At 36.7% G+C, this 19,930-nt stretch overlaps 1 protein-coding gene across 1 annotated transcript in view; it reads right to left on the bottom strand.

Moving 5' to 3' along the window:
* The window catches only part of pde1cb (phosphodiesterase 1C, calmodulin-dependent b), a 109,634-nt gene that overhangs the window by 47,603 nt on the left and 42,101 nt on the right, over positions 1 to 19,930 (bottom strand). Inside the window, exon 3 of the mRNA XM_056445251.1 lies at positions 8,295 to 8,408. Coding sequence (XP_056301226.1) covers positions 8,295 to 8,408 — 114 coding nt within the window. The remainder of the gene's footprint in view (positions 1 to 8,294; positions 8,409 to 19,930) is intronic.

Here is a 19,930-nt window from a genome sequence, read left to right as displayed (position 1 = left end):
TTTTGACTGATTACATCAGTTCGTTTGTGAGATACACTTATTTTTATAAACAGTGTAGACAGCACAATTTGATTGATCAACAAAAAACCTCTCTCTACAAACTACCACAGATGAGGGCTGAGGGTTCTGAGGGCTTCAGTGTTCAAAGCAACATCAAGGTAAGTAAAATGATAAGCACGTTTCAGCTCTACAGCAAAAAATGTAAGGAAAAAGGTAGAAAAGTTCAATGTTTTAGGCATAAAAGTGAAACGACAAGAGTAAATAGTGCAACATACGATAGGGTTTATTCTGTATGTTTTGTTTCTATTCATACTTAAAGCAATTTTTATGAATATATAATACTTAAAAGCTAAGCATTTATAAAGATTATATATACTAACATGTTATGGATTGGATCTAATCCATCACGAAAGTCAGCTTCGTCTTTGCTGGAAATAGAATCTGGAGCAGATGATGAGTCGGAGAATTCCTCGTCGTTAGACATGAGTAATAACTCCAAAACATCTGACTTTGTTTTTTTTGTTGTTGTTGTTGTTGTTGTTGTGCGGTCATGACTTTATGCCAGTGTGTGTGTGTGTGTGTGCCTGTATGTGTAAATGTGGACGTCTGTGTTGTGTGCGTGTGTGTGAAAGAAATTATGATGTTCCGATATGGATGAAGAGAAACCGCGACAAGAAGAGCGCACATACATGTATAGAAGAGTGCATATTACGTATCAAACAGCGCGCTGTGTGACATCACCACAGGAGACGAACCTGATAGGTTCACAGTGCACATGAGGTGATTATGTCATATGCATAGCAACCACTAACAACTTTTATAAAACACATATGCAAAGGCGTGCAATGTAATGCAATTAAAGTGTTTTTTTGTAAACATTTTAGGCTATATATGTAAACTCATTAAAGAGTGAATACATTGCAACAGGAGACTGTTTTAGGCTTGATCTGAAAATATAACGTCTCTGATTTCATATGCAAAAAAAAAATTATTGCTCTACCCATATGCTTTGGATTTTTTTGGCTTTTAAACAGAGACATGCAAACCGGAGCGGGGGCGCTCCCGTCTAAGAGGCAGTAATATAAAATAAGACCCCTTTTTACATCACTACAATAACACAATCTGAATATGTATGAATATGAAGTATGTTTTTCCACATGCTTTCAGAAAAAGACTTAAAAAAAACAAAGTCACTACATGTTTTCACATTTTCTGGGTTAGTAGATGCACAGCAGTCCCGATTATAGCACTTAAACATGAAAAAAAAGTTACGATATGTTCGCTTTAACAATTATTCGCACATCTTTGCAGTAACTGCACCATAAACATCTGTGCATCCACACGTAAGCTCTTCTGATGGATTTAAAGTCATAAATCACACAGTACCTCTTTTTTTTTGTTGTTGTTGTTGTGCGGTCATGACTTTATGCCAGTGTGTGTGTGTGTGTGTGTGTGTGTGGTTGTGCCTGTATGTGTAAATGTGGACGTCTGTGTTGTGTGCGTGTGTGTGAAAGAAATTATGATGTTCCGATATGGATGAAGAGAAACCGCGATGAGAAGAGCGCACATACATATATAGAAGAGTGCATATTACGTATCAAACAGCGCGCTGTGTGACATCACCACAGGAGACAAACCTGATAGGTTCACAGTGCACATGAGGTGATTACGTCATACGCATAGCAACCACTAACAACCTTTATAAAACACATATGCAAAGGCGTGCAATGTAATGCAATTAAAGTGTTTTTTTGTAAACATTTTAGGCTATATATGTAAACTCATTAAAGAGTGAATATATTGCAACAGGAGACTGGTTTAAGCTTGATCTGAAAATATAACGCCTCTGATTTCATATGCAAAAAAAATTATTGCTCTACCCATATGCTTTGGTTTTTTTTGGCATTTAAACAGAGACACGCAAACCGGAGTGGGGGCGCTCCCGTCTAAGAGGCAGTAATATAAAATAGGACCCCTTTTTACGTCACTACAATAACACAATCTGAATATGTATGAATATGAAGTATGTTTTTCCACATGCTTTCAGAAAAAGACTTAAAAATAACAGTCACTACATGTTTTTTTACATTTTCTGGGTTAGTAGATGCACAGCAGTCCCGATTATAGCACTTAAACATGAAAAAAAAGTTACGATATGTTCGCTTTAACAATTATTCGCACATCTTTGCAGTAACTGCACCATAAACATCTGTGCATCCACACGTAAGCTCTTCTGATGGATTTAAAGTCATAAATCACACAGTACCTCTGAATTTGATTGGTTGCTCTGTAAAGTCTGGCATGTGAGAAGGTTTTTGTCGTAATCCCGGTCCGTGGTGACGTCACGGTTACATAATTCCATAAGCTTTTATCATGTCTTTTCTGGCATCTAGACGCTCACAGCTGTTATTCTTAACTCCGCTCATCAAAATAAAAAGATATTAGCGGCACTGGAGTGGCGTGATGGAGAGCTCAATCTCCCTGAAGTGACATTAAATACCCTCAGTGAGCGGGAATGAAATGACTCTGATCAGGATAGAGGTTTCGGGCTCATTTCAGACTGCAGGTGTTCGTTTTTGTGCACTCAATACAGCCATCAGCCTATTCTCATACCCACACATCCCATTGGAAACATGTCTGGGTGGCTTTTTAAAAAAAACATAAACATATTTAATATAAATATATTAAGTGATGTTTTGTGTAGTGTATATTGTGACATTTTTTTTTGTTTCAATACTGCTTGATTTATTTTTATTGTGATTCTATTTAGCATTTTTTTTTACATTGCATTTCTTAGAAAAACAAAATTAATATGAATAGTAATTAACATATAAATTGTGTATATATATATAAATTGTATATATATATATATATATATATATATATATATATATATATATATATATATATATATATATATATATATATATATATATATATATATATATATATATATATAGTGCTTCCCTTAGGTTGAAATGCACTTGCGGTGGAAGCCAGAAAAACACCTTTTACCCACAGCACATAAATAGTTAACAATATGCAACAAACAAAACCTAATTAGATTTTAACAATATTTTTATTATTATCTGTTTTAAACTTTTTCTTTTCAATGGGTTAAAGTAAAAAAGAAATCCACAATTTCTCTTACTTTTAAGCTATTCAGGAGCCACGACCCACTGACAGGTAAAATCAGCTTTTCTCTATCTCGCATTTAGGTTCAGGTTGCTTTATTGGTAAGACATTAGTACAGTATTGCCAAAGCATTTTAGATGTATTAAATATGTAATAAACGGACATCATCTAATTAATAAAAAATACAGCAAATGAGAAACAAATGACAAAAAAGGAATAAAAATTCTCTAAAAATTATAATAATTACAAGTTTAAAGTGTGTAGATTATTTAAATAAGACAAATGAGTTAATTACCCATTACTAATGGTGTACAAATATTCTGCAACCAGTTTAGATGTAATTTCGTCCTCTCTGAGTATTTAGTAATGTTTTTCTGAGTCGTTTAGATTTTAGAATTGATCATTTTGTGTCTCTCGCTCTCACGGCTGTGCGCTTGAAATTAACAACAGCTTAGAAAACTAAAGCAAAACCAAATCACGGGCATTTTAGTAGATTAAGAAACCCCGGTCGGATGCAAAAAGGTGCAGGTCTCTGTGGGTCTGCAGAGCATGTGAGTGTTGACAGTTCTCGCGCACACTAAACGAGCAGCATGAAACGGGTAAAGGACAAAAGATTTTCCACTAGTTAATTGATCGCGGATGTTTGTTTATATTAGGCAATAGTAAAAAGATGTGTCAGTAAATGTACTTGGGCGGCTGTTAATATACCTGGGCGGCCCGCCCAAGGAAAGTCTATGTGTGGGAAGTACTGTATTTATATATATATATATATACATATAAATATATATACATATATATATACACACACAACAGTTCTGTTTGGTTCTCGAATCTGATTGGCAGACAGCCTCTTCACCCTTGTGTATTACTCCATCCACATGAGTGGTAAACATAGGACTACAAATATTGCAGCTGTTGGACCAAATAATGTATTTTTGAGGCTTTTTAAGGCAAGAATGTAGTTGTTTAGATTCCAACTATGCAGCTTATTTATAAGGATAGTGTCTTTAAATATTTTAAATATTCATAATTTCTGAGATTCAGCACGTTGGCGGCCATCAGCCTGCCACAAGATGGAGACAGAGACCGCTAAATTAGTCCTTAAGGGAGAAAAACAGCATTTTTTTTTTCAGTGAACGTTTCAAACTACAGTTGAACAAACAATTACAGAACAGGTAAGTTACATTCTAAATTGATCTCCCTTTTTGTATGTTGTAGTGCTGTGTATATATATACTACAGTAATCTGGTTGCTTTGCTTTGACTTTTTCAGGGTTAATTATTGTGATCTGTTGTGATTATTGTGAACAAATACTGGGAAATGTTTCTAGACTGATGACATTTCATGCCGTTCAGCCTTATAATTTTAAAATGTCAGCAAAATCACCTGTTTTTTTCATCACTTTAGACAATTTATATTTCTGAGACTCTCCATGTTTGATTTTCTTTTTTATATACACAATTATGCAGTCGAACTGTTGTATAAACGCAATATCACACTCCTAGCAACGCGATACGCCTGTATATCGCAACTGGTGAAACACTAAAGCATTTGGTCTGTGGCCTCAAGCCGACACACATTACCCACTAGTGCCGATATCCAGCAATATTGCACTACTACGAATGTGATATTGCTCATATATAGTGCAGAAACCTTTTATATAGTTTTTATATAGCTTAAATTTCATATGATTAAATTACACTCTGCTTTTACTTTTAATATAAAAAAGGTTGGAATTAAAATAGTACTGTGTGTTAGTAAAATACAGCATGTTACAAAAACCATTCAACCATTTTATAATATTTTTAATTGTTAAAATAACTTTATATGAAGAAATACAGCATATGCATGCATGAGCGTATTACAATATTCTGATGCCATAATTTTATATAATTACATTTTATCCTTTCGTTTAAAAAATGTGTTTGTTCTGTAGCCAATAGAGAAATTTATTCCTTAAGAGGGCTAATAACATGTTAAAACTGTGCTAAACAAAATTTAAAACAGCTTTCATTCCAGCCAAGCTAAAAGAAATAAGACTTTTTTTCAGGGTTTCTGCAGCTTTCACCAAGTCAAATTTAAGACCTTTTTAAGACCATTAGGAATTAAAATTTAGACTTATATAAGGCTTAATGCCAAGGATTTTTTAAATGGCCCAGCACAAGTGTTTTTTACTTGCCCCATCAAAAAAACGAATTCTAATAAGTGTAAAATAATGTCAAAACAAGCACCCTAGTTCTATACATACTAACTTAAAAAAACACTTTAAAAATAAAAGCTTAAGTAAACAATGCATGCACAACAAACTGTATTACTTAAATTTAATTAATAGTATTAATTATAACTAGAGTTTTGCTAAAAGTTTTATTGAGAAGTATTGTTGGGGATTGGATGAATGTTGAATCGATTGGGTAGCTTTACATAAACAAAGGAAAATTAAGACCTGTTTGAAATTATTTAAAACCTACACGACAATACTTCTGTGAATTTAAGACTTTTTAAGACCTAACATTTAGTTTTTGAATTGTAAGACCTTTTAAGACCCAGCAGAAACCCTGTGTTTTATAATAGGAAATACTGTAAAAACATCCTTGCTCTGTTAAACAGCACTTGAGAAATATATATATATAAAAATTAATAAAATTAATACATTTTTCATATGAGGTCTAATAGCTTTGCCTTTAACTGTACAATATGCGTTTGTTCCAGCAAACATTTACATCCTCAAGAAGAAAAAGCAGTTTCTTGAAGGTCTTATTAAAGGACACAGCAGTAGTGTTGACCTCAGTGGCCCTTCAAACAGCCACTCACTCAATCTAAGGATCCTGGGATTGACGCACACAGATCTTTAACTGCTAATAGCATTGACCTCCGTCTGCACTAGTGAATTGCTTTAGGCTCCATTAGGCTGATCCTAGACCAATTGTGCCATTTTCCCTCTACAACGACTTCATTTAGGGATTGTGTGGAAAAGCTGGATCAGCGCCTGACACGGAAAGATTGAATAATGTGTCACTATGGCTTTGTGAGCAAAACAGAGGAGTCAAACCTTTTTTTAGGAGAGAATAAAACATTGATGGAGATGATTATTCATCAGAAATGTACCATGTTGTTCAAGCAGCAAGTTTAAGACTTCATGGATTTCATGAAAATTACATTAGAATATTGCATTCAAAGCATTTTTTTCTATTCCTACAGCTTGTTTTCAACACAAGAGTCTTAACTTGTTTATATTTTGAGTAGAGTGGTCAAAATTAATATGGTAATAACTAGGGGTGAGAATCTTTAGGGACTAATTCTAATTCTGGGGGTCACAATCCGAATCTATCTATAAGGGGGTCAAGATCTGATCCGATTCCAATTCTGGGAGTCATGATACAATCTGATCCGATCACTCTGGTGGTCACAATCCAATTCCAATACTGGGGTCATGATAAGAACTGATTCTGCAGGGCAAGATACAATCTGATTGCGATTTGTGGGGACACAATCCAATCTGATTCTAGAGGTTACGATACAATATGAATCCCGGGGGTAATGAAACAATACGATTTCGATTATGCGGTCACGATACGATCTGATTTCGATTATGCGGGTCACAATGTAATCTGATTTCGATTCTGCGAGTCACGGTATGATTCGATTTTGACTCTACAGGTCATGATACGATACGATTTTGATTCTGGGGGTCACTATACGATCCGATTTTGACTCTGCGGGTCATGATACGATCCGATTTCGATTCTGGGGGTCACTATACGATCCAATTCCGATTTTGCGGGTCATTACAAGATATCATTCTGGGGGTCACAGTATTATCTGATTTTGAATCTAGGGGTCACGATACGATACAATCTGATTTTGGGGGTGACGATGCAATACAATCCAATTTGGGGATCACGATACGATCCAATTCCAATTCTGGGGCTCACGATATGATCTGATTCTGAATCTGGCAGTCACAATCTGATTTGATTCCGATTTTTGGGGTCACAATACAATCTGATTCCGAATCTGGTGGTCACAATTTGACTGGATTCTGATTCTAGGGGTACAATACGAATCCCAGGGGTAATGAAACGATACGATTTTCATTATGCTGGTCACAATACAATCCGATTTCGACTCTGCAAGTCACGATACGATCCAATTTCGACTCTGCGGGTCATGATACGATCCGATTTCGATTCTGGGGATCACTATACAATCCGATTCCGATTCTGCGGGTCATTATAAGATATCATTCTGGGGGTCACAGTATTATCTGATTTTGATTCTAGGGGTCACGATACGATAAAATCTGATTTTGGAGGTGACGATACGTTACAGTCCGATTTGGGGATCACGATCCGATTCCAATTCTGGGGCTCACAATATGATCTGATTCTTCGGTTCACAATGTGATCTAATTCCGATTCTGGGGGTCATGATTTAATTCCGATTCTGGGGTTCACAATAAAATCTGATTCTGAATCTGGTGGTCACAATTTGATTTGATTCCGATTCTGAGGGTCAAGATACAATCTGATTCGGGGGAATACGATACAATCTGATTCCGTTTTTGGGGGTCACGATCCGATCTGATACTGACAATTAGAATAAATTCTGATTCTAGGGGTCACGATAAGATCCGATTCCAATTCAGCAGGTCACAATACAACGCAAGTCAATTATGATTCTAGGGGTCACCATACGATCCAATTACAATTCTGGGGGTCATGATCTGATTCGATGCTGATTCTGGGGGTCACAAAAATGAAAATCCAATTTTTAATTTACAGATTTACTTACTTAAAGTTTGGCTATATTCTGTTTTGTAGATCTACTCCTAAATTATCTAAATATATGGAAAATCTAGAAGAAACGAGTTTGGTATTCGTCTTTGACTAAGTGCTTCATTATGCTTTGGTCAATAATTTGCATCTCTATAAAATAGTGTTATGTTACAGTTTTTTATTGTTTGGATAAATTCCCAATGCAACATTATATTAATTCAAGGTAGTACACATAAAATGTGCAATTAAGTTTTTGCGATTAATTACAAGTTAATTTGTGGCAATCTCGCGATTAATAGGGCTTTGAATCAATTGAAAGCTCTAATTTTTAGGTTTTTCAGGGATTAGATTTCAACACTTGTGTGAGTAAAAGTCCTACATTACCTTGTTTCCTCAATATAGACTGATTCCAGAACAGTGGCGGCATATTCCAGGTTTTTCTTCAGGTCTACGAGGGACGCCTCTCCCCTCTCCAACTGCTTTACTAAACATCGCAATCTGGAACACAAGCACATGCACATACATTAATCCAAAAAAACAAGCTGTTTATTTTATAAAGCAATTATCTGAGACGTCAGCATGACAAATGCAGCATTATATTCAGCAAAACAAAGATCAATAATAAATTAAGACATAAATCCTGAAACTAATGTGTATATGCACAGCTATGGGACCAATTTAAAATGTTCCAGTGGTTTTAGAATTTATATGTGAATGAGTAAAACATGGGCAGCACAGTGACTCAGTGGTTAGCACTGTCGCCTTACGACAAGAAGGTCGCTGGTTCGAGTTCCGGCTAGGTCAGTTGGCATTTCTGTGTGGAGTTTGCATGTTCTGCCCGTGTTGGTGTGTGTTTCCTCCGGGTGCTCCGCTTTCCCCCACAGTCCAAAGACATGCGCATTAGGTGAATTGCATGAACTAAATTGGCCGTAGTGTATGAGTTTGTGTAAATGTGAGATTGTATGGGTGTTTCCCAGTACTGGGTTGCAGCTGGAAAGGCATCCGCTGTGTAAAACATAAGCTGGAATAGTTGGCGGTTCATTTCGCTGTGGCGACCCCTGATAATCAGGAACTAAACGAAGAAAAATGAATGAATGAATGAATGAATGAGTAAAGCATCATTTTATTTTTATTTTGAAAATAAGAAAACTCTTTCAAACTTGAAAAAAAAAAAGATTAAATAATCTTTTCACACGTTTATATACATTTTTAGAAAACACAATACTAATGTTTTACCTTTATAATCTAAGAAATTAATATTTAGTGGAATAACTCTGATTTTCAAGCGCAGCAAATGAAAATATTTCTGACCCACTCTCATTTTCTGGTAGAAAAAAAATCTCTAAATGACAATAAATTACGATATTTTTATTTGATTTTGGTAGGAAATGCTATCAGACCATTACAGAATAAACCAAATATTAACATTTTACTCAAGCTCATACCTAATAAATCCAGTAAATTTTCCAGAACTTCAGAATTTTCAAGTGGTCTCTTAATTTTTTTCCATAGCTGTACAAAAATATTTGGGATTAACATGATTTTTAATCAAATAATGAATCATTTTATTCAGCAAGGATGTCACAAATGACATTAAAACACTCGGAAGTCATTTGATAATAATATATAATTTCTATTTCAGACAAAGACACTTAAAATGATACCTAAACAAATGTACCAAGGCTTCCATAAAAATATGAAGCAACACAATTTGTATTTTTCTATAGCATTAAATCAGTCATATGACCAACCCAGGCTCATTCTAAATATGTACCTCTATATACTTTTCTGAAGAGAGCAAATTACATCCCTGGAGCTAAGTTTTTTGCCGTTTTTGTTTTCGCAAATCTGCCAGAGGCCGCTGTGTACACTTTTCAGATCTCAAATTTCTCTCGTGAGTGCCATTCGTGCCTACTCTTCTCACGCAAATCTGACTGACTGACCGACTGATTGACTTTCCCACCCTCCTCTTTCCCTAAACCTAACCAATAGTGTTTTCAAAAGCACAGATTGACCCGAACACCCACTTGTCTTTTCAAAAGCAACACAGAAAAAGAAAAGCCCTTGCCTGATTTTAACCATGTTTTCATATTTTACCACATTCCCAGCCTGTTATTTACTTGTTTATTTTACATTTTGGCTTCTGTTTTTGTCTTATCTGCTTTCTGGTAACGTTCTTTACCGGACAAGGACCCCGTTATTGTGGTCAACGTCTTAAGTTCATATGTGGCAAGCTACTGAGCAAACTGGTAACAGTAGAAAAGCAGTCCACATGGAGGTACGCGGTCAGCTGGTACCACAAAAAAGAAACAGAAGCCATCGACATCGTAATACTGCCCTGTAGCGTTCATTTTAAAGACGAAATACAGCCATACAGTATGTAGCTCTGGCTACATAATTCGTGCTCTCCAGAACTGTATACGGGGTACTTTTCCAAAATGAGCCTGTGTTTCAACTTGGGATTAATTCTATTTTTCTCAAATAATTAATAATTTTATTCAGAAAGGATGGCACAAATTACATTAAAACACTCAAAAGTCATTGATAATAATAAGTTATTTCTATCCGGACAAAGACTGTTTAATGATACCTAAACAAATGTATCAAGGCTTCCATAAAAATATGTTTTTATTAGTCTAGATAATTAAATCAGTATAATATGACACTGAAGACCGACGTACAAAATTCAGTTGTTTTGAGTTATTGTATTTTTGCCTTGATGAGCAAAAAAGCGATGAGCGAAAGCAGACGCTGGAAAACAGACTAGTGGATCCACATGCAGTTTATTAAAGAGATGTTCTGAAGGCAATGGTCAAAACAGGAGCAAACAGGTGCATAAGGGGAATCCAAAAGGCGTGGTCAAAAACAGGCAAAAGTACAAGACAGGCGGCAAAGAATCAATAAGAACAATAAGCAATGCAACGGGTCAAAAACACGCCAAGACAAACGGGGGAAAAATGTTTTGTAATGCTTACAGATAAACAAGACTCAGCCATGTGTATGTAAATTGAGGTGTATAAATAGTCCATAAAATCAATGAAGATGAGCTACAGCTTGTGTGTGTGTGTCAATGTCCAGATTATTGTCAGCTCTGGCAGGAGTTGATGAGTGCAAAGGGTTCTAGGAGTTGTAGTTCGGTTCAGTGGCTAAATTGTATTTCTCCAGCTATCTGCAAGCATTAGATCGCTGGTGATCGTGACATTGAGCATAAGATACTTTAAAAACATTGTACTGACCCTAAACTTTGAAGTGTTGTCAACGCAAACTCTTGATTATGCTGTAATGAATGAAATCTAGTTTTGGATGTTCAGAAGTGTCTGCTTAATTAATTAAAGCTTTTAAGGCTGATTGATGAAATGAAGCGGTTAGTCTTATCAAATCCATCTTCAATATCTCTCTACCGGGAAAGACTTTAAATGCTTCCCGGTTCTTGATGTGTCTGATAAAACAATTAGACTGTCTGAGAAAATTCTAATGGATGGAGAGAAAAAAAAAAACGAATCATTAAATACTGGTGAAATATTTGCTTAAAGAAAGGGACATTCTTCTCACTATTTACTCCTCCTCAAGTGGTTTCAAATCTTTGTGAGTTTCTTTCATCTGTTGGGGAAAAAATATATTCTGAAGAAAGCTGAAAACTGGTAATCATTGACTTTTATAGAAAACACGAATACTGAAAGTCAATGGTTACCAGTTTTCAAAATGTTTCAAAATATCTTCCTTTGTGTTTCGGCAGAATAAAGAAACTTGGACAGGTTTAAAAGAAGTAAAGGGTGAGAAAATGATGCCAGAATTCTCATTTTGGAGTGAACTATCCCTTTAAGCAGTATTTACTGGATAAACACCCAGTGACAAATGACTTTGCTTTGTAATTACAGTCCTAGAGTCACAACATGACAGATCAGATTACCGAAATGACACAATGAGGTTTATTGATGGGTGCTAAAGGTCACAGACTGAATCCATCCATTGGTTTCAGCATGGCAGTGTGCATTGCTCACAGATCTCTAGCTGATTAGATGTTAATCTGCAGTAAAACATTACAGTCAAACTGCAGTGATTTGGTCTGTAATTGTAGATCTGATCTGTTTTTTTAAGGATGAACTACTGGATGTTCATTGTTTCATTAAAACATCCAAAAAAACACTAGCACTGTGGTATATTTTGCTGACTTATGTACAACCCTAAATCAGTAAAAAGTTGCGACAGTATGAAAAACGCAAATAAAAAAAAGTAAGTAGTGGTTTCTAAATGTACCTTTATTTGTATTTCATTGCATTACATTTCAAAGAAGTTGGAACAGTAAAGCATTTACCACTTTGTAATGTCGCCATTCATTTTCACAACACTTAAAAAAACATTTAGGGACTAAATACACTAAATGATAAAGTGTTTAAGGTGTAATTTTGTCCCATTCTTGCTGCAAACAAGTCTTAGGGCGTACTCAGACTATGTACAGTTGCCTTGAACTGGGCTGAAGCACGCTTGTCCCCCCTCCTGTCTCCCCCGATGGCCCGCACTCACATTACTTTCAGGCCTGGGCACGCTTATGTCATCGATGACGCGCTGTTCAGTAAGCGCTCTCGCTCAGCACAGTGGAGATTTCTTTAGACATATCGTTTTAGTCGTTTGAGATGCAGGGACATGCAGTCAAATATTTCGCCGAACAGATTAGCCACTTTTGACGCTCATAAACAACCATAAAATCCTCTTGCTGCAGGAATTATGAGGTTTGCTAAAGGTGCAGCTGTCGTGCAGTGGGCGGTTTGCGTCTTTAATAAACTACAACAGTTTGCGTTCATTGAACAGTAAGAATGATTAATAAATCCATATGAAACAGTCCCTTAAAAGTGACGTCTTGTCTTCAGTTTCGCGCTTTGCACTCACACTTACAAGCGTACCACGCTCAAGCACACCTTTTCCAACCGGGCCAGGGCTGGCCAAGTGAACTGTGTCTGAGCCCGATTCAGAGCACTCACACTTATCAAACGATCCGGGAAACGGACCTGGGCATTCGCATAGCATAGTGTGAGTACGCCCTTAAAGTGAGCAACAGTATGGGGTCTTCTTTGTTGCAATTTGCTCTTCAAAATGCACCACACATTCTCTATTGGAGACAGGTCAGGACTGCAGGCAGGCCAGTCAAGTACCTGCATCCTGTATCCTCTTCCTCTACAGCCAGAACTTTTTTCAGAGTATTTCTTATTATATTTATCTTCTAGAGAAATTTGTATGTATTTTAGTTTATCTGGAATAAAAAATATACATATTTAAAAACGTTTAAAAACTTAAGTAAAATTAAAGGAGAATTTAAAGATTCAGCCTATTGGTTGAGCCTGTATACTGCACTTTAAGCTGAATATAGCATCTTGCAAAATAACTATTAAAATGTTATGTACTGTCTTCATGGCAAAGACAAATTAATTGAATTATTAAAACAATGTTTATAAGATTTCAATGTTTAGAAATGTTCTGTCTGTTAAACAGCACTTGGGAAATATCTGAAAAACAATAAAAAATTGAGAGGCGGGTTGAGAATTTTGTCTTCAACTGTACAGTCAATTTGTTTAATTTAGACATTTGTATGTTAAATTTGAGTCTAAATGTGGCAGTACAGTGACACAAAGTCCATCTGCATCCTTCAGGTGTCTGGTAGCACAGGTAGTGTTTTCTGTCATGATTTCAGCAGTACGGATGAGGGCAGCTGTCAGAATTACAAGCACTCAGCAACAGTCTCGCATTGATGCTCTGGGGTCAATGCAATCACACGCCAAGATTAGCATCTTCCACTCAACATTTTGACAGGTGCCAGCAGATAAAAAGAAAAACCAAAACCTCAACAGCTCTGTCTGTCCTGACACCTGATCTCAAATCAGTCTCATTTGAGAGTGATCTCAATTAAACAGCTGTTTGCATCAGTTTTATACTGTATAGCTATACCCTTTTTTGTTAACTGAAATAATACAAATAATGAAATCAAGTGGTGGCACGGTGGCTCAGTGGTTAGCACTCACAACAAGAAGGTCGCTGGTTCGAGTCCGGGCTGGGTCAGTTTGCGTTTCTGTGTGGAGTTTGCATGTACTCCCTGTGTTGCCGTGGGTTTTCTCCAGGTGCTCCGGTTTCCCCCACAGTCCAAAGACATTTAGGTGAATAGGATTAATTAAATTGGTCGTAGTGTATGAGTGTGTGTGAGAGTGAATGGGTGTTTGCCAGTACTGGGTTGCAGCTGGAAGGGCATCCGCTGTTTAAAAATATGTCGGAATAGTTGGCGGTTCATTCCGCTGTGGCAACCCCTGACGAATAGGAGACTAAGCCGAAAGTAATTGAATTAATGAAATCAAGAAAAAATATTAAATAATTAAAAATATTAATTATTTCACTCATTTGCTAAAGAAATACTTACTATTTTTAGTTAGTTTACCTAAATAAAGTAAAATATCTATAAAACTACACTGGTTTATTTTAAAAAAATTAAGAAAACGATGAAAATATGAAAAAAGTAATTCAATATTATTAATATATTAATTAATTATACTAACATTGGGTAAGATTTTATTTTAAAGTGTCATTACACTTGCTAAATGTACTTACTATAGTACAACTAATTATGCATAATTACATGCAATTACCCCAAAATATAACCCACAATCTAACCCTAAACATATAATAAAGTACATGTAACTTGGGAATATGACTCAGTACTTAGTTACAATGTAAATAAGTGTAAGCTAACATTGTTTTGCATTACTGATTTTGTTGTTTTCCTGTTTATTACTGTGAATCTGCTTTTTTAAACAACCTTTATTGAACAAAATGCCACAAAAATAAATGTGTCTTCACTTGACATGAGGTCTTTTATTTGTTACGGTCTGGAAAAAACAATTCATCAACCTCATTTGTGATTCAGTATATTTTATACAGTCAGTCAGTTACGTTCTGAATGCAAATTGTTATGGAAAGCTTTAATGTTTGAGATCCAGCGAGATAATGCCGTCCGTCAGAAGCACTGCAACAATAGCCGATCTGAACGCACACAAAGCTGGGATTGACAGATGTCTCGAGACATGTGGGTGGAACGTGACGTTTGATTGGATGAACACAGCAGCCCGTGTCAACGGCTGCCAATCAAGTTCAGTAAAGCAAAATCATTTCATGAGAAACAGCAGACTATTTCTGTCACAGAAGATTGACTGGAGCTTCACCTCAGATGCACATACACTGTAAAAAATTAACAGTTTTAATAGTTTAACGTGATAAGTTTAATTTGGGTTGGTGTTGTAGGTTACGCTACAAAAACCTTGTAATAAACTGCCAGTACTTTTTCTGTTATTTTACAGACTTAGTTCTCTCTATATTATTTATAGCAGGTTACATTGTAACCCTGTGTCCTAACGACATGCTACATGACGAGATTTGCAGTGATAAGCGATTCGGCTGTTTGTACCAGACGAAACACGACAGAAATTGAAATACAGCCATTCAGAAGCACAGAATAGTGCACTCACTCATGAAATGGTAAGGTTTATGATCTAATTAATACATATTAAACCTCTTTAACATTATTAAATGTACATGCTGAATCACGGATATGTGCTGGTTTTGAGTCACAGTTCTAAATTTAAAACGGTTTATTTTATTTTCAAGATCTGAGCTGAACTATCTGCTGCTGCTTTCAGTAGTATGGCAATAAATGTCATGTAAAATGGCATTCAAACTCACATTCTTAGCATTTAACACTGAATAAAGCACATGAGGTGTACCTGAGGTGACCATTGTTAGTTTATCCCGTTGTTCAGCTATAAGAAACAGAAGCCGTTTCTAAAATATAAATTCCAGGTGTTGGTTGGAACAAAAACTCCTTTTATTATGGAAAATATTCCTTCTATCGTGTGTCGTTGCTTTTATTTACAACACGGTTTAAATTAGCCTTTAGGCTCAATCATCAGGCTCGCTCCTGTTGGTCCTCAATCTGGCAATCTGCACTTGCATTTGTTTTGGTCCAACAATACCTAGTTCAAACCACTGGATGTCAAACTTACATCCTGCACCTTTAAAAATGAAGTGTAAAAGTCCACTCCAAGCATCACTGCAGTGTAGTATTATTATTACACACATTCATACAAATTAACGAGCAATTGAGCAGACTGTAAAATATTTCAGAACTGTCATTCGATTGTGTTGTGAGGTGTTTACATGCTAACGTCTCCTTGAGGAGGCTCAAACCGCTAACAGCCATGAGAGCATGAGAATTATTATTTTAAACACTCGCACCATTCATCTATTATAAGAGCTTTTACGGCTATGGAAAAGAGGTTTCTGCCAGAGAGAGAGAGAGAGAGAGCGAGGGTTGAGAGAGGTTCAACCATAGTGTGGTTTCCATTTCCAACATGAAATGATTCAGCAGGCTATAAATTCAGCCTCCCGATGCAAAGCCACCATTCACACTGACTGCTCATGAGATATTCATGCAGAACGGCTCGAGTGCTTTGAGGCAGGCTGTGTTTTCTGCCTAATGAATCTCCGATCGAATTCACGTCCGAGTGAGTGAGAAAATGACAGATGCCGCAGGTCTGAGCTGTTGTGGATTATGAGAGTTTTCCGGAAATTTCATATGTCTTAGAATTCATCTGCAAGATATTGCATGTGCAAACAATGTAAAAAATGTCAGTGACTTCAACGGCATTAAAAAAAATGATAAAAATTCTACAGTAAATATCTGTAACTTGTTTAATAGTAATTTCCTAAATATGCTCTACACTAACTGGCCACTTTATTAGGTACACCTGTCCAACTGCTCGTTAAAGCAAATTTCTAATAAGCCAATCACATGGCAGCAACTCAGTGCATTTAGGCATGTAGACATGGTCAAGACGATCTGCTGCAGTTTAAACCGAGCATCAGAATGGGGAAGAAAGGTGATTTAAGTGACTTTGAATGTGGCATGGTTGTTAATGCCTGAGTATTTCAGGCATTAACGTGGTCTGAGTATTTCAGAAACTGCTGATCTACTGGGTTTTTTCAACGCACAACTATTTCTAGGGTTTTCAGAGAATGGTCTGAAAAATAGAAAATATCCAGTGAGCGGCAGTTCTGTGGGTGCAAATGCCTTGTTGAGGAGAATGACCAGACTTGTTGGAGCTGATAGAAAGGCAACAGTAACTCAAAAAACCACTCGTTACAACCGAGGTATGAAGAAGAGCATCTCTGAACGCACAACACGTCAAACCTTGAGGCGATGGGGCTACAGCAGAAGAAGACCACACCAGGTGCCACTCCTGTCAGCTAAGAACAGGAAACTGAGGCTACAATTCACACAGGCTCACCAAAATTGGACAATAGAAGAGGTGTAATGGTGTGGGGGATATTTTCTTGGCACACTTTGGGCCTGTTAGTACCAATTCAGCATCGTGTCAACACCACAGCCTACCAGAGTATTGTTGCTGACCATGTTATGTCAATATGGAGCAAAATCTCTGAGGAATATTTCCAGTACCTTGTTGAATCTATGCCATGAAGGATTGAGGCAGTTCTGTAGGCAAAATGGGTCCAACCCGTTAGTAATAAGGTGTACCTAATAAAGTGGCCTGTAAGTGTATATGGTTAATACTCATTATGTTATATAGATGTTAACGCAGAACTTCGGTGTGTGACCAAAAAAATGTGAAAAATAAATACGATAATTTGCCGATACTTTACTGTAAATTTTACAGAACAGTCTTACGTTGGTGTGCTTTACGTAAAACCAATAGTATAAAAAAACGGTTCAAATGCTACAGTAAATATCTCTTCAACAGTAAGTTTCCTTAATATATATGGTTAATAATTGTTACGCTCTGTAGATGTTAGTGCAGTACTTCAAAACTTTGGTGTATGACAAAAAAAAAGTTCAAAATACGGTAATTTACCATGAAGTTTTGACTTTTATTGTGCATTTTTTACCAGACATTTTACAGATTTTTTTACAATGTATTGTATACGGTAGCCGAGAGAGGTTAACACACTGCAAGTTAAGAAAGCACATGCAATTACAAACACCATCGGCAAATTAAAAATTGTTCTTCGTTTGTCTGATAGCATACTCAAATTCTCACAACACAAACAAATAAAGAACACATGCTGTATTTTCTCACAACACATGCAAATAGCACAGAACACAACGAAAATGTTTCAAGGGGAGTGTATCTGTGTTTGCACTGGGTGAAGATCGGTAAACTGATGAGCACTGGTGAATACTATGGTAAATCAGCGCTGTTAATGAACGCGCTCAGCTGTGTTTGAATGTTAGCAGGAAATGGACGTTTTTAAAAATTCAGTACCAGGACAACACTATTACAGACAACACGAGGGTGTGCTACAAAGGACTGCATTGTTTTATCGCTCACCAGGTTACATAGGCTGAAGAAGGAAAGCGTCCCCACGATGTTTAACTAGTGCCATGAACTGAAGTCTAGGAGGACACTTAAGCTTTATTACTCTTAAAGTGATTGTGATGTTGTTTGAAATTGCTTTTAATTGTTTAAATTAAACTGAACTGAATGATATTAAAGTCATGTTTACACCATTTCTGCATTTTGAAATCTCTGCAACAGCTGGAGGTTTATAGTCCACAGCATGTTACTGCAATGTTTACAGTGCTGGTCTTATACTTCTGGGTTTCTTCCCACCGCAGCCTCGCTTTGGTTCTTTAAAATGGCGGCTGCAGGAAATATTGTGTCATGACTATTGCTCAGTGAAGTAGTAGATGATCTTTAAAAGTTTGAAAGAGTTTTTTGTTTATTTTTACATCCTTATTACGCCATTCCCTTATCTTTTGTATATTATTAGCCTTAAAAACCAGAACCTAACTAGCTGGGTCCGTCATTTTTTTGGGTCCCCTTGAAACATTTCCATGGTGCTCCGAATCAATTAATGACGCAAAACAAACAACACACTAAATTTAAATGCTTACTCCTGTTGGCTTGCTTAAATCCCAAACCCTAAGCACAGTATGGGCAATACTAATAGCAAGAAGCACTAACTAGAACACAGGGGACTGCTAAACCCAGATTTCAGTTTGATTCAAGCCGCAGATATCATAAGAACTGTTTCAAGCACCGTTTAATCCTTGGCCCGTTATTTTTCTTCCTGGAAACAGTTTGAAACTCGGAGAAAATGCGATGGGCAAACAATCCAACAGCTTATTAGAGCGTCGCTGATCCCTGAGCGGGGCAGCGGAGGGCACAGACACAGCCACCACACAGATTAAAACACACACACACACACACACACACACACACACACACACACACACACACACACACACACACACACACACACACACACTGTGATGAGTAATGTGAACTTGCACTATTGATATATCACAGCAGTGAGATTAAAGTAATTGATTAATGCATTTGATATGGTATTTGTACATATACATTAATGCCACATTCAATTCATTGATAATAAATAAAGATAAATAAATATGCAGTATCTATAAATACACTAACCGGCCACTTTATTAGGTACACCTGTCAGCTAAGAAAAGGAAACTGAGGCTACAATTCGCACAGGCTCACTAAAATTGGACAATAGAAGATTGGAAAAACTTTGCTTGGTCTGATGAGTCTTAATTTCTGCTGCGACATTCGAATAGTAGGATCAGAATTTGGCATCAACAACATGAAAGCATGGATCCATCCTGCCTTGTATCAATAGTTCAGGCTGGTGTCGGTGGTGTAATGGTCTGGGGCATATTTTTTGGCACACTTTGGGTCCATTAGTACCAACTGAGCACCGTGTCAGCGCCACAGCCTACCTCAGTATTGTTGCTGAGCATATCCATCAATTTATCTTATGAAGGCTAATTCCAGCAGGATAATTCACCATGTCATAAAGCGTGAATCAACTCAGACTGGTTTCTTGAACAGTGAGTTTGCTGTACTCAAATGGCCTCCACAGTCACCATACCTCAAACCAGTATATTGTGGCTGAAGCATCAAACTGACATCAACAGAGATGGACTGATCCTCCAAATGCAG

Source organism: Danio aesculapii, chromosome 2 (assembly GCF_903798145.1).
Source record: "Danio aesculapii chromosome 2, fDanAes4.1, whole genome shotgun sequence".
NCBI classification, from domain to species: Eukaryota; Metazoa; Chordata; class Actinopteri; order Cypriniformes; family Danionidae; genus Danio; species Danio aesculapii.
This window is presented reverse-complemented; position numbering and strand designations above follow the sequence as displayed.